Here is a 25,346-nt window from a genome sequence, read left to right on the forward strand (position 1 = left end):
CACCTCAATATATGGGGAATACTTCAGTATTTCCACAAGAAGTGTGAGGAGCAAATAACCATAATGCTAGAAACGTGCTTTGGAGATAAAAAAATACATTTATTACAACACTGAATTATACAGTCAAATTAGTTTCTCTTTCCCCTTCTCTCTAAATTCTGTTGTTCTAGGAGCTAAAACAATGAGAGCACATCTTGAAAGAAAGAAGACAGACAGTTGTTGCTCTGAAACCTTGAATAAATGTCAGTAACTCAGTATATACTTTTCCTGCAGGACACAATCCTGACTATGAAACAAGACATAGCCCACAGTGCCAACAGCTCCACGTCAGAGCTCATGAACACCTAGCCAGAAGTACAGAGACACACCTGAGAGAAGCCTGACAGGACAATGACTCATTTATTTCAGTTTTCCCTTACTCTCCCCACCTCTTTGGCTCTATATCCAGTGTCTCATCTCTTCTCTTACACTTAAATTGTCAAACCCTGCAGAACAGAGGACTGGCTTTTGTGCATAGAGTAACTAGACTGATGGCTCTTCACAACAGCAGGGTTTTAAAGGTACCATAATACAAACAATTAATAGTGATAACAAGTACAGCTACTTAAATAAATTTGCTCACCGCATTTACCTACTTCCAAATCAGTCATGGTCTGTTCAGAACTGCACTCTAAACAGCATCATCCAGATTGCTTTGCAATATGACCTTTAAGCTTTTTTTCTGGGGGGTGGGGTGGAGGGGTGGGGGAGGCACACTGGGCAGGGGAGGGGAAATTCAACGGGCTATCATTCTTCAAGGGAGAGAGCTTCTTCTGTTCCACAAGATATTTTGTTTCAACAGTCACCTTAGGATTTTATTTAACAGACCTTGATATCTGTCCACATAAGTTTAGAAGAGGTTAGACTTCAAAACAAGGAATTTTATTGGAAAGAATGAAGGACAGGGCTCTTGCTGTCATGATCAATTGTCAGCGAGAAAAGAAAGAATGATTACGACTTGCTTCAAACAGTACTGCTAAATAGCTTCCCAGATAATAAAAGATGCAAGGTACACACAGACAAGTTTCAGACTACAGCAGAAGCCAAGGTGAGGATTTTTAATCTGTTTGCTCACAATGTAAGAATCAACATGTTATGTCCACTGAGTTCTCACAGGACCCAAGATGTCACACTGGAAACAGGAACAAAGGTACAAATGTATGAATCAAGATGGTTGAACTGGTGAAGTCAGTAAAATGAAAAATTTGTGGTTAGGCGCTTAAACCATACCTACCAGCTCTAAACATACAGCGCCACAGAAGACCATGGACAAGATTTAAGCGTTCTGAAGTCATATTCTACTACTATTAAGAAGCCTGCCTGAGAACTTCACAACAACCGTATGCAAGATTGTTACCTCTTCTATGCTATACTCAGATTTGATTTCTCATTAGGTGCTGTGAGGATCTAACAAAACTTCTGGATATGTCATGATGGAAATATCTACAAAAAAACCTCCCTCTTCACAAGCCCCTAATATGTGCCTAGAGAGGATGCTGAACTTTGGTGAATATGAATATAACCTGAAGAAACATCTTAAGGAAATAATACCTGAATTTACATCTCTCTGTCAAAGTAATAATGATACAGGGAGAATCACGCCAATTCATCTTCTCTACCTTCAAAGTATTTGAAGTACTCCTCGTAGAAAAAAAAGGTATGTGTCTATTTTCCAGAAGAGTTAAGCATAATTTCTTGCTTTGCTTTTGGGATAGGGTAAAAAAAAAATCTGATAATCCAAATCAGGCGTTTTCTGCCCCAATTCATAACATCAAACAATGATGTCACTGTAATACCATTGTAACACTACTATATATAAGTATACTTATATATACCAGTAAACTGGTACCAAATAAAACCCCCCAAAAAGGCAAAAATTAGTAAAAACATTCTTGATATTGGCAAAGATGTGGAACCGTCATACAAAAACATGAGAATCACTGCAGATGAAGGGCTGTAGCAGTAGCAAGTAGCAGAAACTCTTCAAATAGAGAGGACTGCAATGATTGTTTTGAAAGGAACAGATGAGGAAAGTATGAGAAAGGACTGTTACACCCTATCTGCTGAGATTTCAATTTTAAAGTTGTGTCTCACATGGGACAAAGTGGCCATTATTGAAACCAAACATATTTTATGAGCTGACAGATGTAGAAACTGTGATCAATAACAGCCTGGAGGTCTATACATCACACTTAAGATATCTGGAATTGCTGGCTAAGAGAATTAACCGAGCAGTAGAAGGCTTTATTCCCTACACGTTTCCACTGAAAAAAATTCAAACTTCTGCAGTCCAAAAGACTGAAAGCCACTGCTTTAAATCATTATCTTTATGAAAAGACAAACAAAGGATAACAGGATACCTCGTTTTATATTAATCTCACTGACTCAACTTCACCCATAGTTTACCATCCCTTCCTTAGACTGCCAGGAAAATAAGATCACATTATTGACAGTTTTGTGGTGGGTTTTTTCAGTATTTTATTTATTGAGTTTCAGCCTTCACAACCTTCCCATTTTTCACATGACATAGGCACTGAAAGAAAACAGTATGTGTACCTTCATTTACATTCCCATGGCTCTTACCAGTGTCTCCCCTAGGCCAACTTTCCACCCAGGTGACCCTCATTGACGTGGCAATCCTGTCATGAATAAGAGTACATCGGGTGCAAACTGGTCTTTAAAAACTGGGTCTCAGCAAGCCATGAATTTCATTTGGTTGGGTGGGTTTTGCTACTTTGCTCCAGCCAGCTCCATGAAGTGCTCTCTACCTCCAACTTGCTACTTTTCTTTGACCTTGTCCAAAAACTGCAGTTTTGGGGTTTTCAGCTAAAGCCAAGTTCTGCTCTTTTCTGAACACATTAAAGATCATTGTTACTGGTACTACAGAAATTTGCAAGGTCTGCAGAGGAGAAGCTCTAGGCTGTACCTAGAACATCAGGTACAAGCTGCTGATTTGGCAATGTGCTCCTGGTTACAGGACCAGAGAGAAGAAAAATCCCAAACAAAAAAAAAAACCAAACAAAGACCTGCACTCCAATGATGCAGATGAAGAGTGACATTAGCACATCACTGGTGAGGACAAACATACTGAAATCAATGCCTAGCCATGTGAACACCCACATATCCTAGATGATTTTTGTAACTATACATAGAACCAGAATTTTTAAAATTATTATTTCATAGCCACCTGACTAAGCAAATTCTGGTGAAATCAACATTACTAAAGTCAGGGTAGTAACTTATTTGAGACTGGAACACTGCCAATCTGTCCACTCCCAGCTGTCTGAAAGCCAAAATATTCATATCTAACATATGTTAATGTTTTATTTGCACTGGAAATAAACTAAAATAATAATACACTGCAGGTAGTTTATATTTTGTGAACTCCTGGTAAGAACATAATGAGAAAGGAATAGAAAAGAATAGGTTCTTTTCCCAGAAAGCCTCAATGAAATGGGTTATAAGAGCAGCAGGGGAGAGCAGAGCACAGCCTATAGCAAAATTTGCCATGTAAAAAAAATATATTTGATTCTCTAACAATAAAATTATCAATATTATGTTTCAAATTTCTTCTTTAGTGCAAATTACTATACGTTCAGTGTAATGTATTTTAATGAATAAGGATTTTCTTAAGCATACTTTAGTTTATAATTAATTCCTCAGGCACACAGTAAGACTAAAACTAGATCACTTTACCATTAACTGGAATTCTCCTCATCTACTGATACATTGCCTCCAGATCTAGAGTCTTCCAGTGGAGATCCATAATGCATGGGGTCCAGAATAACTAAAAAGCCACTCATGTAGGAGGGAGCTGCACTTTGATGCATGAAACATCTGACTGAGGCACAGTGAAACGATTCCCCCAGCCCTCCTCTGCTAACACAGAACAATGAAATTCAAAGGATGTGGGAAGGCGGAAAGGAAACATAGAAGCAAAATATTCTGAGAAGTCCAATTACTCTAAGCTGTATTTTAATTTACACAGAACAACAGACATATGAGGAGTGAGTTTCCTGCTCAGAAGGGAACTACGAGTGAAAAGACTCAGCGTTTCCCTTTTGATGGAGGTATACTGCTCAGCTTACAAAAAACGAAGGTCATTGGAGACTAGAAGCTCTGCAGCGAAAAGCCCCTGACAATTCTGCCATTGGATATATAACAGATACAAACCAAATATATTGCTATGGTGTAAGAGTAGTTTGAAAATTTCTATAGCTTCACCATGGAAAACAGCAGCGACTGAGCAGCTAGGGTCAACAGTGAGATTGGCCCTGCCTACAAAAGCCCAGGGGAGTCTTTCCACTGTCTTCAGCTGGCTTTGAGTTCATCACAGGAAAGGCCCCAAAACATTCTAAAGGTGTCTCAATGCTCAGCTTCCTGAGACGTTACGCTCCCCGGAGAAGGGAAGAATCTGAGGAGAACTTCCCAACATGTGCAAACGCCTGATGGAAGGGAACGAAGTGGAGGGAGCCAGACTGTCCTCAGTGGTGCCCAGTGACACGACAAGAGGCAATGGGCATCAATTAACACACATGAAGTTCCATTTAGACATAAGAAGTCACTTTTTCACAGTGAGGGTGACTGAGCACTGGCACAGGTCGCCCAGAGAGGTTCTGGAGTCTCCATCTGTTTAGATATTCAAAAGCTGTCTGGACACAGTCCTGGGCAACCAGCTCTGGGTGGCCCTGCTTGAGCAGGGGGGTTGGACCAGATGACCTCCAGAGGTGCCATCCAACCTCAGCCATCCTGTGAGACTCAGATTGTAGGAGCTATGCTGGATTCACAAATGATACACGCATCAATTATGCTTTTTCACTATAGCTTTGTAAATCCAAAATAGCTCCACTGATTTTATTGACCTACATGAGTTCAAGGACACAAATTTTTTTCCCATCAAAAATATTTCTTTAGAGAAATTATTTGTGTCCTATTTCTAAATGAATAAAAATACTGCCTTTCTTTTGAAGACACAGACGCCAAAGTAATAAAATGGTGTAAACATGCAGTAAAGTACAGCATAATTCATCTCTGTAGTACAAGTGTGTATAGAATGCTTTTTATCTGTCATTATAATGTGATACTATCATTGTATGTGATTCAAAAGCCTGAGAAATAAGGTTGATGTGAATCATTTCAGCACAGAAAATCCAGAAAGCATAGGCTGAATGGACACTATTCTGCTAAACGCTAAATAAAATTCAGAAGTTCTGCATGCTGACTACAGGAGGTTATAATAAATAACACTGCTCTAGGAAATAATCCAATGCCAGCTATATTCCAAATATCTTTTAGTACTATTCTGAAGTAGGCTAATTTATCTGATTTTTCATATTAAAAAAACATCTCAAAATAACAGAACTTATGCTCTATTTGCACTTGTATCTTTAAAAAGCCACACGTAAATATTTATAACCAAAAAGCAACTAATTTTTTTCATTAGCCAGAATGTTCCTTCTCCTTTATATCCTAAAGTGTGCATTTTTTTAAAAAAGCTATGATAAATGACTAATCATTGCTTCACTGCTAGAAAATGCCTCTTCTTCCTCCAGTACCAATGCCTGCTCTGTGGCCCTGAGCCCACAAGCCCTCAGACTCATGCCGTGCTGGAGCTGCTTTTCAGTTTCCAGACTGCTCCTTCTTCTGATTTACTGCAAGGAGAAGGTGGCCTGTTCAGTCAGCACTCACTAATCCTGTTGTTCAATCGTTTTGGAGCTTCAGCCTCTTCTCTGGGCCACACTGAATGCAGGAGAAGCTTCTCCAGCACTTGCATGAGTATCAGGGGCCGGCATGCCACACTGCCACAGATGTACCTTGCCTAAGCCAAGATGGTGCCACTCCTTCAGCCTGGAATAAAGGTGGGAATTTTGTGAAAAGATGAAACATAGTGAGCAGCACAGGCGTAAAGCCATAATGCTTCAATCCACCTGGATAAATGATTCATTTCAGAGGAAGCTTAATCAATATTGCTTAAGTTTCTAGATAAAAATTTTGCACTCTTGCTGCTGGTCAATTGCTGTGCAAATGAGAAGCAGATAGGCTTTCACAGCTCCTTCTCTCTGTGTCAGCAGGGCTACAAGAGCTGGAGCTTGCAGAAGAATGCATAGCTTTGGGGAAAAATCAATGCATCATGAAAAGCAAAAGGGAGACTCTTCTCAATTTTAGTTATAAAATTAAAAGTTTCTGTAAGCTAGCAAGACAAATCACTGTATAAGAAACCGATGCATAAAAGCTACCATGTCCATATTTGTGTTTTAATGATTTAGTTCAAAAATCCTTCCCAAGTTATATAACCCCTTCATATGCTCTCTTTCCATGCCTACTAGCAACAGAAGTGTGAGCTGATCCAGTACAGCCCTATGCTTCTCACAGTTGCTTAAAATACTTGTGTTAGAGTGTGGATTTGGCTCCAATGTACCAGAAAACCAACAAATGTCTTGTTTCAGAATAAAACAAGTGCATGGAAAAATCACAGCCTGCAGATTTGAACATAATGACTCAGATTTTACCTCCACTGAAATCTGTTGGGATAGATGTAAATAGTTTGGGATTAGGTCTATAAGTATCTGCAATGTCACTAGGAGGAGGATAGTGATGAGAACAGAGCAGTTGCTTCCTGGAGGTCGGTCTTTGATGATGGGAATTATTATTGCACCAGGTAATGGTACAAATATCACTTTGGGTCTTAAAAAAATTAAAATCAGCTGGTTTGTTAAAAATACACTGGCTCCATTTAAAAAAAGTACATACAACACATAGCTATTGGAAATGATGCCTGTTAATACACCAACTAATAAAAAAGTTGCCATAAAAAGATTTGCTGACCAAGTAGCAATTGTCTCAGCTACTAAGACATTGGCAGTCCTTCCACGATTCACTTAAAATAAATGAACTTGTCCTTGTACTTCTTAAGCCAAGTCCGTGGTCTAAAGCAATAGTTTATAGGGTCGGTAGGGGAGCTTAATCTCTCCCCAATTCATACCAGTGCCTATCACCACACAATGCATTTGTCTCTGCAGAGGATAAAAGAATTTAATGATCTCTTGCACATACTTTCTTGGATAGGTTTAAAATTGCATTGGGAATAGAAAGGAAAGCGGTGTCTGCTTTCCAGCTCCAAACAATTCTCCACAGGAAGCTCCCATTGATCTAAGATGTATGCTCTGGTAGCTTGACTGAATTTTGTGTTGAATAGTTTTTCTGTAGCTGACACATATATCCAACATATTGGCCAATTTATGTGCCCTGGATGATCATTGCTTCTTTTAGCCCATTACAGCTAATGGAAAGCACAATGATAATTTGCATGCATTGCCATTTCTTATGCCAGCAGCATCGACCTTCACACAAGACAAAACAGAACAAGTTGTCTGAATGTCCTCAAAGGTACAGAGTTAGGGGAGAAGGTCAGGGTTTGTTACTATTGGTTTATTTTGGCTCACAAGAAGAACCACAGTCAAAGCAATAATGGTTAAAAAACAAACAAGCAACAAAACAAACAAAAAGTCCACCAGCAAACACCAAAAACCAAAACACAAACCCCACAACATTCCTTACTAAGTGTTCTTCCCTGAACTAAGTATTTCAGAAAAAAACATGAAAAGTCAGTTGTGCTGAAATTCCTCCAGTGTTGAAGAAATGTCATACAAAAAGATACAATAAAGCTGCACAATCCAATATTTAAACGTTGGGCTGACATTCATGTCCTAGATATAAGGAAAATTTTTTTTACAATGAAGGTGGTGAAACACTGGAACAGGCTGCCCAGAGAGGTGGCAGATGCCCCATCCCTGGAAACATTCAAGGTCAGGTTGGACGGGGCTCTGAGCAACCTGACCTATTTGAAGATGTCCCTGCTCACTGCAGTGGGGTTCAGGCTAGATGACCTTTTAAGGTCCCTTCCAGTCCGAACCATTCTGTGCTACTATGATTCTATGTTCTGTCTTGAAACAAATAGCAAACTCTGCTAAAGAACAGTATTAGCACCACTTTTTCCTCAGCATTTATGATTGATTGTTCAACACTAAGGATAGTGGCTCCTTAAGCAACACACCCTAATCAACTGCTTTCCCAGTTATAAACCATATGTGTTTGTTCTACATAATCTAGTCAGATGACACATCTCCTGATATTGTTCTAAGAACTGAGAACAAAAAAGTTATTCTCAGAACCCATCCAAATGAGGAACTCAGCTTTGAACCCTTGAGCAAGAACCGTGGTCAATGAGCACACTGACCTCAATCAGCTCAGACCTTGAGCTGAAGACACCAAGAAGACAGGGTACAGCTGGCACATACATATGAACTCAGTGAGAATGCAGCAGTTCCACCAAACTGGCCTGGAGAATAAGTGAGGGTCCTGCAGTCTCCATTGCCTCTAGCTTCCAGTGTTTACACTCTTTCACTGGAAATTAACTACCTTGTCAATGGGACTCCAATTTACACTATCCATCCTTTGGTTCCAGGGAGTTGGCCACTTAAAAAGCTGTTGGTTTTTTTTTTTTAAATGGCACTTTAAATAACCTAGATGAAATTAGGAATAATTTTTCAAAATTTTTTTAAAATCTAATCATTTTTCTGGTATTTGTCAAGAGAGTTATATGTGTGCACATTAGTTACAAGTTGAATTATGTACTGGCATCAAATTAACAACACTGGAAGCTAAAAGCCTTTCTATAACGTTAAGAATATCAAAAAGGCAATATCAGAGTAAACTTCACAGTATGCTGTACCAGAACCATATCTTAATTGGAAGGAGAAGTAGTAATGCTGTATGACGAGGTCAGTGTCCGTATGCCCATTCACATTTTTTGACCTTTGTCAAGACTCCCAAGAAAAACAACTTCTTAAGAAGTCTTATGATGTGAGCACTTCCCCATAAACAACTGGAAGGAGAATTCCCAACTCAACTCACAGGCAGTACATTACAAAAAACATACGTCAGAGGATCAGGTTATCAGGTTTTCAAACTCTGCCAACAGTTAAAGATCCAAATAGAGGCTTGAACACCACACATCTCACATCCCTGACTTACCAATTCCCTAAGCCATCTAATATGCATGGACATTCTGTGTAGCTGGTTAAAAAAAAAAAAAGTATTTGAATTCTCATTTCCTCTCAATTAGAATTAATCTACTCGAGTAAGTTAGTAAGGTTTCATAAAATAGGATGGTTTGTGTAACTTCTAACACAATTAAATATTAATAAACTCCTAAGGGAGCAAGATCAATGGAGTACAAAACGTCTTCCTGAATTTTATCTTACAACGTGTCATTTTAAACAGTTCTATACTTTTCTGTACTCTGTAAGAAGTTTTATACAGCAGTAGAAGAGTGATGAAACCACACAGAAAAATCTCAACATTTACAGAATAAATAAGTGTGTGCATCTCATGCTCAATTTCAAGAATGGATTCCACCCTAACCTAAAAAAAATAACCATCACATGTGTGATACATACCCATAATCAACCTGAAATATATATACACCATCTAGACAGTGATTACCCAAAATCCCCCTTCTCTGGCCCTTTTTGCAACAAAACCAAAATACTATAAAACCAATAGGTTTTATACCTATCTTAAATGACAATATTAAATTACCTCTATCCAGTTTCCCTGTATAATTCTGCCTGACCTTTTGTGAAAGAATATTTCTAGGTGTCTGGTTTTTGTTGGTCTCTTGGGTCTAGTATGAGTTTTCTCTTCCCTTAATTACAGCAGAAGAATCATAAATCTGAACCCCTATTTCTAGCACTACAACGTAAGGTTGAAAGTACATTCTTCTTTCTATAGAGGTGTTAGAAACACTGGTCAAAACAAACACTAGACAATCGTTCGTGAATTTCTAGCAGTTTGGTCTTAAAGATAGACTACAGAAAACAGCAGAAAGTTTTTTAAATAACTTTTTTTAAAAAAAACATTGATAAAAATATTTATGTTTAAAAAAAGAAAAACCCAAACACAACTAAAATTAAAAAATACCTGCAACTGAAAATGAAAAATTTCTGGTTATTGATTTCCCAAAATATTTCAAAGAACTGTAAATTCCCTCGTTCCTTAACCGAAATATTTCGTTTCCTGACCAGTTCTTTCACTGACATGTTTACCGAAAGGTTAATTTTCTTTACAGATTTCAAAATATTCATTAGAAGGAAGCACTGCAGCAAAACTTACATTGACATTCTTTGCAGCACTTGCCATCCACATACGCCAGGGCAGAGTTAAGCGGGCAGTCAGAGAGGGGGCAAATCAAAGCCTCGCACTGCACAGTACCATTCTAGAAGAATAAAAGGTGCTTAACTGGTAGTTATATTTAGCAAGAGCAGAGATGTTCTCAAACACAGGAGCTTAACATCTATTTTTAAATGCAATGAACTCTCTAACAATACCCAAAAAAAGACATTTTAACATGGTTCTTTTAATAACTACAAGAACAGAAACTATACCTTTAGAATATCATCCATGCAATCTTTCAGACATGTATGATGTGTTCTTTGAGATGATAACGATCTAAGATTTTTTTTTTTTAGAGGCAAATCTATTTGGAGATAAAGCATTCTGCCAATCAGCAGCAAATTGACAGATTAGTGTGAAATAACAACCTCACACAAGAATACTCTACATTTTGATTTTTACATAAGAGACAATAAATTTCTAAAAGGTAATAATACCATAGCTACAAGAAAAACCTGAGACAAAAATGCATAATGCATTTAACACTAAATTCAAAACATTTTAAATAGCTGTCAGCCAGGTTTAATACTGTGGACTAAGTCTTCTCATCAACCACAAAACTCTAAAAGCAAAACTAACATCCCTCCAGAAATATTAAGATCAAAATCATACTAAGCTAAGGAGAACCATTTAGCAAATTATAGATAGCAGCAAATCAATCTAAGGTGCAGTACAGACAACAACGGCCTTTTCACCAATTTCTAATGGCCTTTAGATTAGGCATGAGTTCAAATGGAATTAATGAGTTTTAAATGAACTGACAATAACAAAGACGTCATGGCTTGGTACCTGAAAGGATACTTGGAATTGCTTCTGGAGTTGTGATACCTTTGGGAATCTTCCATCCACCTAACAAATCTTTTTCATTTGTGATATAACAGAGCATGCATATGACCCTGACATTTTACTCTTTATTACTTATTGAGACGTAACCAAAGGCAACTAAAGCGAATCAGGCACAAGGGATCTATTAAATCATTTGCTAAGAAAAAGGCTGTGTTTATAGTGATAAAAAGCAGGGAATTAATTATCCAGAGAAACCATTTGCAACTCAGTGCATGGGAATAACATGAGAGTTAAGTATGTCGCATAGCATCTGCCTTTGGTGACATGAATTATAGGAGAGCTACACATGCTGGCACTGCTGAAATAATAGAAAAATGCATTTATTAATATTATTCCTTAGATTTAGAACAGGTTTTCTGGCACTCTGTTGTTACTACCTAGCACACACCTGGACATTTTCTATTTATTTGCCTCAATAAAACTGTAATCAGAGGAAGCACTAGCGTTCCTGAGCCTCCACACAAAGTGTAGCCATACCATGCAAGTGCAGTTCTTACAGCCATCTGTCCAGGATTCAAACTCTCTGTAAGTCATGCCTTTCATTGTGCAGGTCCTTTCACAGTAGCACTGATCCAGCTTGTTCATCCTCTGCTCAGCTTGGGACAACTGTATTTACAGTTCACAAAAAAGTTTTGAATTTGTAAATGGTTTCCACATTAGTATAAACATGATTGAAACTGTCCCCCTTATCACCAAACATGCAGATGAGAGAATACGTGTAGGAAAATGCAAAACAACAATTATTGTCAAATACAATATGATTAAACAGTCATTTGCAGATGGAAGCTAAGAAGCAAGACACTATACATTTCATCTTTCCCTGACATCAGGGACATCACGAAACAAAGGCAGTAGGTCAAGATGGTTATGGCCTCTGATTTCCCATCTTTGTATGTGAGAACTGACCAAGAATCTTGCTCTGCATAAACTGCTTGCAGATATTAGGTTGTGCAGAAAAGATCTGAATCTGAGTAGAGGCAAAATTGGAGATAAAGCTCAAAACCAACACAATTAGCAATTGTTTCTCCCCTTCAACCAAGGCATTTTTAACATTTGCATATCAAATCAGCCAGGTAACAACATTCCTGCAGACATCTAAAGAACTGATATTTAAAACCAGAAGACTAGTCTATGTTCACTGGCAGACACGAATGATTTTGATGTGATATTCTAAGGAGGAAAAAAAAAAAAGACAACAGTGCTTTGGGTTCTTAATTCCTTGTCTTGTATATATTTTGTCTGAACACGCCTTTGGCAGCTCAGGTCTAGAATAGTCTTGGACCGATAAGTCTTGCTGCAATAAGCACTATAAGAACAGTTACCTACTTCATTCTAGGTTTATTGACTTGTTAGCCTAACAGATAGAGCCTGAATATCTATGAGCCCTTTCTTGCTCAGGGATTTGGATTCTGTTCACTATTAAAAGATATGATTCTATAGAAGTACTAAAACACAAGAAAGCTCTCTGAACCAGAAATTTGTGTGTAGAGACACTAGGCACAGACATATAAATGCATATAAACATACCATGCAGGGATGTTCTGCACACACACACGTGCACATCCCCACATATGCACAAATAATCTAAAAAGACAGCAATTAAAGCCTTAGAGTCCTTGTTTCTCCCATGTCATGACTCCTAGTAAACATTACCTTAGCTGATGTTTTGGCTAAAATGTCTTGCAGTTCCATAATTTTCTGCACAAGCCCATGGAAGTCATTACAAGTTGGGCATGCTGGAATAACAAAATATGTATATTAATTAAAAAAACCCCATGTACTCACAATAAGTTCCGTCATGTCAAAGTTGACAGCCAATACACTGAAACTCAAGGTTTTAAGAAAGCTTCTAGGACAGAAAGTAGGTACAAAGCACACCTTTCATTTTATGGTATGAGAATTAATAGACTTACTGCGATTAAGATCTGGGCATTGAGAAATAAATCCTTGAGGCATGACAAGTAATTGCACATCTTGCATTATGCCCTATGTATAAGTGGAGAGAAAAAAAAAGATACATTATTTTTACCTGTCAAAATTATGTTTTTCATTCACCATGTAAAACATTAAAGCCCACATAGAAAAATTGCCTGATAAAAACAACACTTATGAATACATAGCTTCTTGCCTGGACCCAATGTAGTGATAGAAGAATGAAGAGAAAGTAAAATAGATAGATGTACAAATACAGACATACTGAATCATTTTTAAAGACATAAGAACCGAATCATTTTTAAAGACATAAGATTAAATGTCAAGATGTAATTGTGTGGCAAGAGTTTGGTTGGTTTGAATTCTTTCTTATTTTTAGTTAGCCATTGCAAAAAAGCTTGAAAATGACCTTTAAAAGTAATTTGAAAACCAGTTGCAGTTTCTGTTACTTTGAAACACTCTTAAATAAAATGCAAATTTTTCACTAAGCTCTGACTGTCACATAGGAGTGAAGATTAAAGAAACAAGTCAGGAAAAAACACATTCATGCAAACCCTTTATGATTTCGATGGGAATCTTTTCATAAAGTATGCAGAATGCTGAGAAACTACATGTCTGTTACACAGTCACATGTTGGCAAGAACTTAGGGGAAGGGGAAGTTTAGCATTAAATTCAACTATGCCATCTGGAAAGGGCCAGTTTCACCCAGAAGAACAGATCCCATGCTTGCAGGCAGATTTTACCTACATCCTCAGTCATTAAGACATAATTAGCAGCCACTTTGCTGCTCTCCAAAAGCAAAGGCCAAATAACAATTTCAAAGTGAGCCATCCTATCGTATTCACTCCAGAAGTCCCTTTCATCCATGACTCCCTCCCTGCCTCTACAAAGCTCCTTCTTAGGAGGAAAAGCAAAATAATTACAAGATGCTTTAGCATGTTTATGAATAGAATGTTTCATGACACTAAGAACACAATGCGAACTAAATGCTAAAGTCCACATTTCATCCACATACACAGGGCATTCAATACCGACGTTGCAAAGTCAATGAACCAGCATTTTGACCTCAAGTGAATGACACGGGGTGACTCAGCAACCTAAGTGACCTACAGAGGAAAGGAGGTGTTACTGGAGGGCAACTACGAGGGTACGTAGGTACCATGCCTACCTTTCTCCCTTAATAATAAAGCTACGATCTAGGACAACTGGATGCTCTCCAGTGCTGCACAAGGCGCTGCAGCAATTAGCTAACAGTGAAAAAATAGGCGTGCCTGAGACAGAGCTCCACATAAGGACCTCTCACAGCACATGTTTTGGAAGTCAGGAGTAAAGACCTCTTTGAGGAGCACACCAAAAAGCTCACTGTGTTAATTTCTCTGCCCTTCCTTCCTCAGTGTCATCAACTTCAAACTCATGTCGACCCAAGTTATGGCATTTTCATGAAAAGGAGGAATGGCAAGGTCCAACCCATTCAAGTTTGAAACTCTCTTCACTGAACACACTGGCAAGTACTGATATCATTTAGCTATTAACCAACAGTAAAGCTCCTCCAACTATTTGAGAAGTTTTATTCATCATGCATCAGCTGTGATACGAGCTGACTCTGCCACTCACCAGGAATTCAGGTTCCTTCTCATTCTCCCAAAGTAACAACAAGGAGCTGTGACATCTAGCCCACCTAGGCTCCCAAATCAGGACCTCATGACAGTACATGAGAGGCTTTGCACAGGCCCCTAAAGAAACTAGTGGTTCAAATTAACACACTGCTGGATGCTAGGTACAAAGAGAAGTTACATGGCACCAGAAATTAGCCAGATTTGCACTCTCAGACTTCAGACCTTAAAGTGAAACAGGTACAAATATATCCCAGTGTGACTATGCCTGCCGGCATGTTGGTTTAGTGCAGCAACATTAGGTTCAAAATAAGATATAGCCAAATAAAATCTTTTTCAGAGTCACTAATGACTTTGAGTACCTTGACCCCTGTGGACAATCCATTTAATCCACTCAAAGCAGCCTGATTTTTAGAAATAGTTAAGCAGCTGGACCTCAAAATCAGATGTGTAGGAGTTGCCCCACAACTCCTATATCAAGTCTATAATAAGTAGAGTTGATATAGACTCTCCAAAACACTAAGTAGCATTGAAAGTCCTCATCTTCCAAACTGATGAATTTCCTGTACAATAGTGTTATTTTCAATTTCAGATGCAGTTTGACCATTGGTACTATATTATGCTAGAGCAAACACTTTGCACAGTATATTTTGGCTGTATTGATCCTCTTTTAACAGCTATCCATTTCTGTATTTCTGTTAATTTGGTTTATATTTGTAACTGAGGCAAAATTCTCCACATATTTTGTTTAATTTTATCTTTCTTGAAAGAAATAAGCGAAAAAATACAGTCCACTACTGGGGTATTTATTTTTCTACACCTAATGAGCTTCTTCACAGTGACTACAATTTGGAAAAAAGAATGGACTCAAGTCAAAAACTGAGCTGGCACAAAAAAATAAAAGGAATATTTTTAAAAAGTGTTAACTATAAGCATGTTGAATAAATGAAGTGTATCTGAGATCAGTTTAAGCAATGCGTTAATATTTTCTGATCTTATTCTTGGAATCAACTCTTTATTTAAACAAGAAATATAATTGTGCTGCTTATTTAGCAAACATCCTCCTAGTCTTTTGGAGGAAACACATATTGAATTGACAAATAAAACAAAGTCATGCTTCAGCTTTCACATCTGAGTGCCCCACTGGACCTCTGTAGTTCATACACAACAAGGACATAAATTAGCATTTAAGTATAGCAAACAGTATTTCAACACCCAAAATCTGATTGCTGTGAAAACCATAGTCAAAGTGTTTTATGCTGGAAAAAAGATTTAGCAGGCCATATTTTAAAAAGTGATTGGGTCTGTGATCAACATCATCAATTCTGTTTTACAGCTTAAGTAAAAAGATGCCTACTGGGAGGAAAATGGGACTGCAGTGTGGAAAGCATCCACCGGGACGCCCTCATTTGTTAGAGCAGCTCCAGAGAAGACTGACGCCAAACCAGATAGTGGCTGTGACCAACGAGTGCTACCTAATGGACTCAGAGGTACCAAAATTTACACTCCAGTTCAACATAGCCTTCACTTTTTCAATCTTGCTATACACCAGTTTCTTGCTTTATATACATGTTAAAGCAGAAGCAGTAAGCAAAAAGCATGTACAAATATTATTCCTCTGGAGGAAAAAGCATTCTCTTCATTGATGCTACTCATCTCATTCATTTCTGAGCTGAGAAGATATTGTGATGAAATCTAAATCCTACAGAAGCAATGAAACTGGAGTTTCCTAGACTGTAGTGTTCTATGACACACAAAAAATGCATCTAGCTATGAAACAGACAATAACCTGACCATTCATTTCCTGGAATTCTATTGCACTTGGCCATTTACCTTTCCTTGTATTAGCCTGCTGTTGTTGTGTCATTTGGTGACACTGAGCCCTACACATCTGTTTCTGCAATTTTATTTAGTGAAGTACAGTTTGGTGGAATACTGCATCTGATATGCTGATACACAACACACGGCCCTAAGAACTGTGTTATGATTACAGAAGCACAGGCTGGTTGAGGTTGGGAAGCACCTCCTGAGATCATCTACTCCAACTCCCCTGCTCAAGCAGGATCAGCCACAGCAGGTTGCCCAGGGCTGAATCTGAATGGCTTTTGAATATCTCCATAGTAGTCTTACTCTGACCGAACACACAGGAGAACTACTTTCTTATGTTCAGATGGAATTTCAGGTGTTTCAGGTTTTGCCCATTGCTTCTTGGCCTGTCAATGGGCACTACTGAGAAGGGTCTGGATCCCTCATCTTCATTTCCCCCACACATTCAGGTAGTTGCACACATTGATGAGATCCCCTTGAGCCTTCTCTTCTCTAGGCCAAACAATCCCAGCTCTCTCAGCCTCTCCTCATATGAAAGATGCTCCAATCCCTTAATTTTTTTTTTTTTTAGGTTCACTCTTTTCCTTTCAGGGAATGCATACCTTAAAATAACCATGTGCATTATTCCTCTGTCCCAGCCAAAAGGTTGTACCCAGAGGTAAGTCCATGAAGGGCTTCTCCACAACTCTTTCATAAATTCTGAAAAGCAAGGGGAAAAATGAAGTCCCAAGTTGTTATCATTTCGTTTACTCAGAGCTGGAATGCTCCAAATGTGACAACTTCTTCTAAAACAACACTCTACTTACTTATTGCAGTCCACATGTAAAACCAAGTGAGAGGCACTGATTGCTAAGGAAAGCCTGTGCCATTTATCATCTGCCAAAATGTATGGGAATACTTCTGTGTGGGAGCGATGACTGCCTGAACGATAATGCAACCTGATTTCATTTCGATGACCGCTGCTTTCCAGCTCCAGGTACCTGTACCGTAAATGCACCATCATGTCATGGACCATTCTTATCAGCACAGCAACATTTTATATAACACAACTCATTATCATGCAGGAACTATTTAAAAGAGGGGGAAAGACAAGCGAGGGGATACAAAGGTGAAAATAAACACTTTCCAGAATTGCACTGCATCCTTCTTCTCAATAACACATAACAGCAGGTTCCAACTTTCATGTAAGCACACAAGATTCCAAGCCAATTTTTTTTCCTCTAGCAACACTATTTTCCGTAACATGATCTGATTGGAAATATAATTACCCTATTTTGAATAATTGCCTCATAACCTGAAAGCACAGTAAGGATACTTGGAAGGCATGAATGCACAGAAGACAACATCAAGTTTTGTGATAGGGACATCATTAGCCATTACAAACCAGGGAAGTAAGCAAGAACTGAGACTGGACACTGCTTTGTTTGCTTTCAGATATACTGTTAACACCTCCTTTCATTTTGCAATGAAATCTCTCCAAAGAAATACAAAAATAAGAAGTGCTAACTTTTCAGAACAATTTATATATGTGTACATATTTGCTCTGTTAAACAATTATGTGTATTTATGGTGTGTGTGTGTGTATATATACACACATGCTCATACATACACATACGTGTGTCTATACACAGTAAAAAACCAGCACTGCAGCTGTACCAAGATAAGTGCACCTTACATGAGACTTGCAGATTACAAACACAAGGTTTGCTGGTGAAATTCCAGCAGATCAATTTAAAAAGCACCCCATAACCAAACTTGGTGCTTAGACAGACCTATTTCTTGCATATCAGACCTCTTCTGGGAACAGGCTTGAAAACCATTTGTCTTCTAAGTTTCTTTTTAAAGTCCCCCCCCATGAATTCTTTTAAAACAGGAAAGAAAAACAGAAACTGAGATTCTCTAAGAATCATATGCAACCTACAGCTAAAAAGCAAGGAAAATAACATAGTATGTGGTGAGATGCACAACAACTGGAAGAAAAATAGACAATTTTTTGTCTATTTTTGCCACTACATCTGCAATCAGGCACGACAGTGGTTTGTAATCTGAGTGTACATGTGTTTTAGGGTGATGTAGTTTATTTTAACAGGCTATCTATATTAAAGAACAGACAAGACAATGACTGCTGTTTTCAAAAGAAGATGAGACCAAATCAAAACCATCTTGTACAATCATTGTCTCTAGGAGGAGGTTGGGCTCACTGCACACATCTCCTTCCTTCAGTGTGTTCTTTCACAGTGGAGCATGCCTAGCAACAGCACAAAAACAATTATCCTTTTGCAAAACTGGCAAAGGGCAATTTCTTCTTCCTCCCAAGTATTAACAAAGCAGTTAACTAGAGTCAGCAGTAAGTTTTAGAATCTGAGATAATTTACCTCCCTATGGCCCAAAAATGATTTTTGCATTGGCAAGAAGTGTAAGCTAATTGAAGGCCTGGCTGGAAAAAAATTGGGCAATAGTGGTAGGGCATCAGTCAACTTAATAACCACCTCCATAACTCAAGCTTCAAGGATAAAAATAAAGTCACTCTCAACCTAACAGAGAAGGGGAGCATTGCAGAACTGGACTCCTCCAGCAACTTTCAAGTGTCTCCACCCAGTTGCAGATACAATCTGGAAAAAGAAAGGGATGGATATGTTGAAACATTCTGTCCTGCTAGAACCAGCAGCTAGCTCCTACTCATTTCAAAGTCAATGGCAGAACTGATGCCAGCACACAGAAATGCAGGAGGCAGGGAACAAACTACAGCAGCAGACAGTCAGTACAGAACGTATAAAACGAACACTCATGTTGCCACTTACGCAGGTGAGATAATGAAATCTGAGGATGAAACGTGGATTTCCCAATAAATAGAAGACATCACGGAAAAATAATCAGGGATTAACAACTGCTGAGAAAGGATGCTGACATTTGATGACACTGCAATAAGCACGGAAATCTTCCTACACAAAGCTGTGCAAAAATTGCGGACACTTGGGGTTTTGCTTTTACTCTGATTAACTGTTTTGAGATCCACAAGCAATCTCTTGTTCTTTCATTTGGTAAACTAACAAATAGATCTACCTTCTAAAGGCTTGACGATTGTTAGAGAAAACATGCATTGAAATGAAAAAGGAAATAATAGCTATTAGGAGAATTATTAGGAGAATAATTTATGGTTTACTAATAATCTGTAGAGGCAGCAGGAAAACACAATTAGAAAAGCAAGTAGAATGACAGCTGGAACTATATTCCCTTCAGCTTGAACTAATGCCATGACACTGAAACACACGGAAGTGAAAGTTAACCACTTTCACTTCATTTTTTACAAAATACTGTGCTTGCTATTCCACTTTTCTGTATTTCCTCAACTACCTGGACTTAAACAGCTCTGGCTCAGTTTCATGAGCTTCAGAAGATGGAACAAGTCTCAGCACTGACACACAGATATGGGTAGAAATGCAAGGTCTGCCCACAGTGAGGCTTCTTGCGCTCTCTGGGAGGCTGTAGCAAAGCACACACTTGGGTACACACTTTCCAAAGGCTTGGAAAAGTCTTTGAGAAATAAGCTAAGCAGTAACAAACACATCTGGATTTCAAAAACTCATTTCTAGTGACAAAAATACTCTAAACTTCTCTGCATGCTCAGGATTGCTAACCCTTTGAGCAAGAAACAGGGTGATCTTGTTTCCTAAAGAACTTACTCCCAAAGGAAACAAGAACTGCATCGTACTGCAGTCTTCTCCTAACCAAGAAACTCATTATTGAGAAGTTTCAGAGGAACCTCATCAGCTGAATTACTGGTTTCTTATCCACAGCAGCCCAGCCCAGGCCATCCATCACAGGGAGAGCGTCACCCAAAGAATTCCCATTACTACTGCTTCTCCCAACAGCTCCAGGGTGCTCATCTATGCTGAGAAATGCAAATGGCTCTAAGTAAAAAATAAACTGCAATGAGAAACACAGTACAACAGGAGAACCTGCTTCCCCTTCACTAATGTCTAGGATCTCTGTGGTTGTTTAATCAATACCAGTCTACACGCTTTGGGTCAAACGGATTTAACTTAGTAGGGAGATGATACGTGCTTAGGTTTACTATTTTTGCCATTTGGAGAAGAAAATAAAAACCTGAAAAAAGATTGTTACATCTCCACAGATCACTCTGTGCATGCACAATCATTGCACAGGCAACAGCCACAGCCACCGTAAGATCACTCGCTCTGCTTGGAAACCAGCCAGACAGCGATCCCTTATGTACTGAACCTATTTTCATAAGAGGAAGAAATATGTCTCAAATGCCCGAGGAATTCGAGACAGAAAACAGCAATGTTGTCTCTGCTGCCCAGCACCGATCCATCATAACTGCTGGATAAGAGTAGGGAGTCAGCAGATCCGCTCGGCTGCGGAGCTGCTGTGCCCGTCCCAGTGAAGGGCATGTGGCCTGCCCAAGCCTGCGCAGGACCTGCTCTTCAGGCTGCAACAGACCGGCGCAGGGGACGCTGTGGAAGTAGAAGTCGGGATGTACAGCAAAAAGCTGGGGATTTAGGAGGTGAATGTGGTCCTGGTGTATGCAGTACCGGTCTTTGAGAAGCAAGAGGTATAAGCCCTCCCAGCTAATGGCCAGAACTGGTAACGCCAAGGCTTTGATGGCTCGCCCGCTCATTTGGCACCTCTGCTCACACAGCACACTGTAGCTGCCCACTCTTACTCCAGGCAACTAATAAAAATCAACTTCAATTTACAGCATGTAGACAAATATTTTAGAAGCTAACGGCAAGATATCATGACTGCTGCTTATGAATTTATTATAGGGTAGGGGTTTTTTTAAGTTTTTACTACTCACATTTAGAGGTATAGTGCTAAAACAGTTCTGCATGGCTCTTTGATCTATACTAAGAAGAAAAGAAAAACCAATAAACTTAAAGAGGAGTATGTACTTAAGAAAAAAAATTAAATCCTTAACTCCATTACTTATAAAAAAAATCTTTATCTGGAGATTTTTGATACAAAAGTCCTGGCTTTTTTCTTAGGTATAATTACATAAAACATTTAAAAAAAAAGAGAGACCCTATTCATTGCAAACTATGGCTACAATAGCAGCAAGCAATTCTGCTGGGTGTAGATTATGAAGATGTAAAAGCAATTCACGCCACACAGCCACCACATTCAGCAACGCATTATTGGCTATTTTCCATGGTACGATGACCAGGCAGTCAGGAGCGTGAGCCTTATTTTTCTATTTGGAAGTAACACTTAAAGTGTTCTGAAACATCAACTAGGAGTTTTTACTGCTTGGTGCATACCCTGGAATAATATGGCATTACAATATCCCCAGATGGATTCTAAATGCCGGTGGCAACTACACTATACCTGTGAAAACTTAGTCCCCACCTCTCACTTCCACTACTGCTTGGCTTTACTGGATTTGCCCTTTTCCTTGACTCTCTAGAACTTTGCCAGTCATCTCTTGCCTAGGTAGTTTGCCAGGGAGTGATAAATTTAAAAAAAAAGAAATGTCTATTTTTCTGGATAAGTTGGTAGCACTTAGTGCAAGTGCACAGTGGGCAGAAAAGCCACCAATTCAGTTTCTGCCCCTTTCTTTTGCTGAATACAGATTTAGAGCCAGGCAAGAATTTTCTGACATAGAACAATTTTTGTTCAAAAATGTTGATCCATTCATTAAAACCAAATCTTTTGACAGAAACAAACATTCTTGCAACAATGTTTGTGGGGTCCAGGATGAAATGTTTGTTAAAATGAGAGACAGAGAGAGCAAATCTAAGGCGCTCTGACTTTTGCAAACACTCCTAATGCCACAGTTATTACCTGTTTGAAAGCAGAGATCCCAAGTAAAGAGAGATCAAAACCGGAAGAGGGTATTTCCCTTATCAAAACAGACTCCACAAACAATGGGACAGTAAAACCAGTCTCCCAGGTTGACATGATGAGGCTCTTCCATTATGTAGAATTCATCAATCAAAAAGAGTCAGTCACGTACAAGAGCAAGCTGATCACCAGTCCTATGCCTATACTAATAAATAAAGCCAGCAAGGCCCACTCCCTGGCCCTGAAGACAAGTATTAACAGTGGTGCTCCACTACAAGCCATACCATATGAGAGGTCTCTCCCACTTCTTCCCTGAAATGGGCGGGTTTTTCCACACTGCCTGTTGGGAGCAGTCCCTGGCCAATGCTACTCCACAAACCCTGCCCTGACAACATCTGCAAGGCTGCTGATTGCGGGAGACAAAAGCATGCCAAGGAAGATGCTAACAATTATGCAGAATGGACAACAGCAGGCCAGTGTTCCAGGCTGGGCCTGGGCACTGTTTGGTTTGCTATCATAGCCCTGGCCAGGCACTGCCAACAAAGCTTTTTATTCCTCAGGACACTTGTCTCAGATGGAAAAGAACCAAGTTCAAGTCCCTGCTCCAAATCAGGCAGAGCAGAGATTAACGGTGCGAGGAAAATGCCTCTGAAGTACCCCAGCCAGCAAGCTACAGATCATTCTGGCATTTACATCTCTTCTGTTGTTTATTTTCTTCTATCACAAAAAAGGTCAACCATTTCAGCTTTATTCCAGCATGACTGCTCATCACACTGGATAGCTATGAAGGACAGCTGGAGAGGAGGAAGGTGCATTCCGGATGTGCACAGGAGACAGAGCCCTGTGCTGGGACATGCAGGAAGGAACACCCTCCACATCGGGTTGTTCATGGGAGGGAACAGCCAGGCAAGAGATGACTGGAAAGGCAGAGAGACACCATGTCTCTACTTGACTCAAACTAATTAAGCATGTGTCAAAGCAACCTTGTTTCTATCGACAGCTTGCAGCCCCTCATCTGAATTCAGTGGGGCTGCTGTGATTTGGAAGACTTTGCTGGCTTTGAAGGTAAGAACTTTCCTGAGGGATCTCTCTGCTCACCTCCCAGGCTTTGGACTCAACTCTGCCCCTAAATCAAGGCAGCAAAATCTTGCCTTCCCCACCTGCCAAGTCTGCATAGCTTCTGCTGAGCTTAGTACAATGACCCAAGAGCCCCAGGTCATCACAGAGGCAAGACGTCCCAGACTCTCTAACATTACTGCTGACAACAAGGCAGCGCTCCCAGCCAGCCTTCCCGCAGAGCTTGCAGGAGCTCAGCAGGGACTAGAAGCAAGAGCTGAGGTCCCACCAAGCTCCCTGCAGCACTCTGAGAAGAACTATTCTCCCAAAAGCTGCTGGTTTGGCCTTGCAAAAATTCAAACCTGGTGTTATGGCACACTGTCCATGCTGTCGCTGTTTGAGCTGTGAATACAAACTCAAATTCCCAAATCGGGAAATACTTTTTGAAACAGAATTCTTGCCTTTAAGCAATTGCTCTCATGCCTCCCATCTCTCTCACTAACCCCATTTATTAATATATTTATTCCCATTTTGTTCTATCACACAGCCCTACTGCTATCAATCTTGCCTACCCAAAGTTTCCTTTTCTGCTAAAAACCAAGGCAGGAAGAAACTCTCCCAGATCAAACACTATAAAAACAAACAGCATAAACCACCCCTCTCACTCCCTTTCTTGACTAAGTTTCTCCACAGAGAGCAAGAGAACTGTGAATTTCCAATATACATATTAGTAAAAGCAAAAGCCAGTTTCAACCTAACTCTTCCTGTTTCCCACCCTGACAGAATACAGATTTCTTTGTTATTTATTTGTTAACAGAAACACTTTTAAACAATAGTAAAACAATGGTAATTGTCAAAACTCCCATTTCAACTATTTCAGTGGTGGTTTTCAGCGTCATAGGCAGGGACAAATCTTTTGTCTCTTATTCCAGTAGGTCTGTCACTAGTCTCAACTCAAACTCTGGGCTTATATGAGCATTTTGTAACAAGTTCTCAACAAAATCACCCTGGATTAGTTGGCACTGTGATGATTTATATCAGCAAACAGACTAACCTGACTTGATTCAACAAAATTTACGGGAAGGTGGTTTTAAGGTTTTACAAAAGTTTACATCCTATTGGCAATTTTTTTTCTTTTTGTGGTCACAAAGTGTAAACTAAGCTGAAGCAAAAGAATCCAGGCAACAGTGACAAGGCATCAATCAATTTAATAATAACCTTTATAACCAACACTTAAAGAAGCAGGTCATTCCCAACATTATGAAGACATTAAGCTGAGTATAACACAAAATTGCTGCTTTACAAATATTTCCCTCCAACCACACACTCAGGGATAGAAGTTAATCTCCCAAACCAACAGAAATAAGGAACGCTTCTCTTTTGGGGTAGAAGCAAGAGCCCAGCCAAACAGTCAGTGGCTATATAAAGAACCCTTTGTACCACAAAATCTTCTCACGCACTAAAAAAGCGGTGAATGAATGTAAGAAAAATACCTTTTTTTTGACACCTTTGATGAAACATGCAAACTGCATCAAAAGAAAAGGTGGCTAACACCAGAGATTTAAATTGCTAGACGAAGTCAATTCAAAAGCAATTTATTTTTATGAACAAATTTTAAAGGGTTCATATTTATTGTCAGGATAGTAAGAAAGAGCAACTAAGGCTTACTACTGAAAAAAATAAAATACAGAACATGACAACCCTCCACTCTTCCAGCAAAGAAGAACACAAAGTGGTTTAAAAAGCAGAAATAAGCTATTACTTTTTTTGGCACAAGAAACAACCACATATAGATTTAATACTTGAAAATTAATCCCATCTTATTCTTACCTAACATCTACTCTGCAAGTTATTGATGGCGAGGGGGAGAGCACTCCTCAAAGAAAACCTAATACTGTAGAATACTGTTGGTTAAGTGGTAAATGCTGAAAGTTTTTCTCAGTGTAATGTGTTTGCAGCAGATTTTGTGCTGCTGGAGAAAAGAGCAGACTTCA

At 39.2% G+C, this 25,346-nt stretch overlaps 1 protein-coding gene across 2 annotated transcripts in view; it reads right to left on the bottom strand.

Moving 5' to 3' along the window:
* The window catches only part of NELL2 (neural EGFL like 2), a 152,211-nt gene that overhangs the window by 100,325 nt on the left and 26,540 nt on the right, over positions 1 to 25,346 (bottom strand). For both annotated transcript variants that reach the window (XM_064448215.1, XM_064448205.1), the window contains 6 exons: positions 17,298 to 17,471; positions 17,094 to 17,190; positions 13,032 to 13,104; positions 12,772 to 12,854; positions 11,596 to 11,724; positions 10,213 to 10,315 (listed from right to left, as the gene is read on the bottom strand). In XM_064448215.1, coding sequence (XP_064304285.1) covers positions 10,213 to 10,315; positions 11,596 to 11,724; positions 12,772 to 12,854; positions 13,032 to 13,104; positions 17,094 to 17,190; positions 17,298 to 17,471 — 659 coding nt within the window. The remainder of the gene's footprint in view (positions 1 to 10,212; positions 10,316 to 11,595; positions 11,725 to 12,771; positions 12,855 to 13,031; positions 13,105 to 17,093; positions 17,191 to 17,297; positions 17,472 to 25,346) is intronic.

Source organism: Phalacrocorax carbo, chromosome 1 (assembly GCF_963921805.1).
Source record: "Phalacrocorax carbo chromosome 1, bPhaCar2.1, whole genome shotgun sequence".
NCBI classification, from domain to species: domain Eukaryota; kingdom Metazoa; phylum Chordata; class Aves; order Suliformes; family Phalacrocoracidae; genus Phalacrocorax; species Phalacrocorax carbo.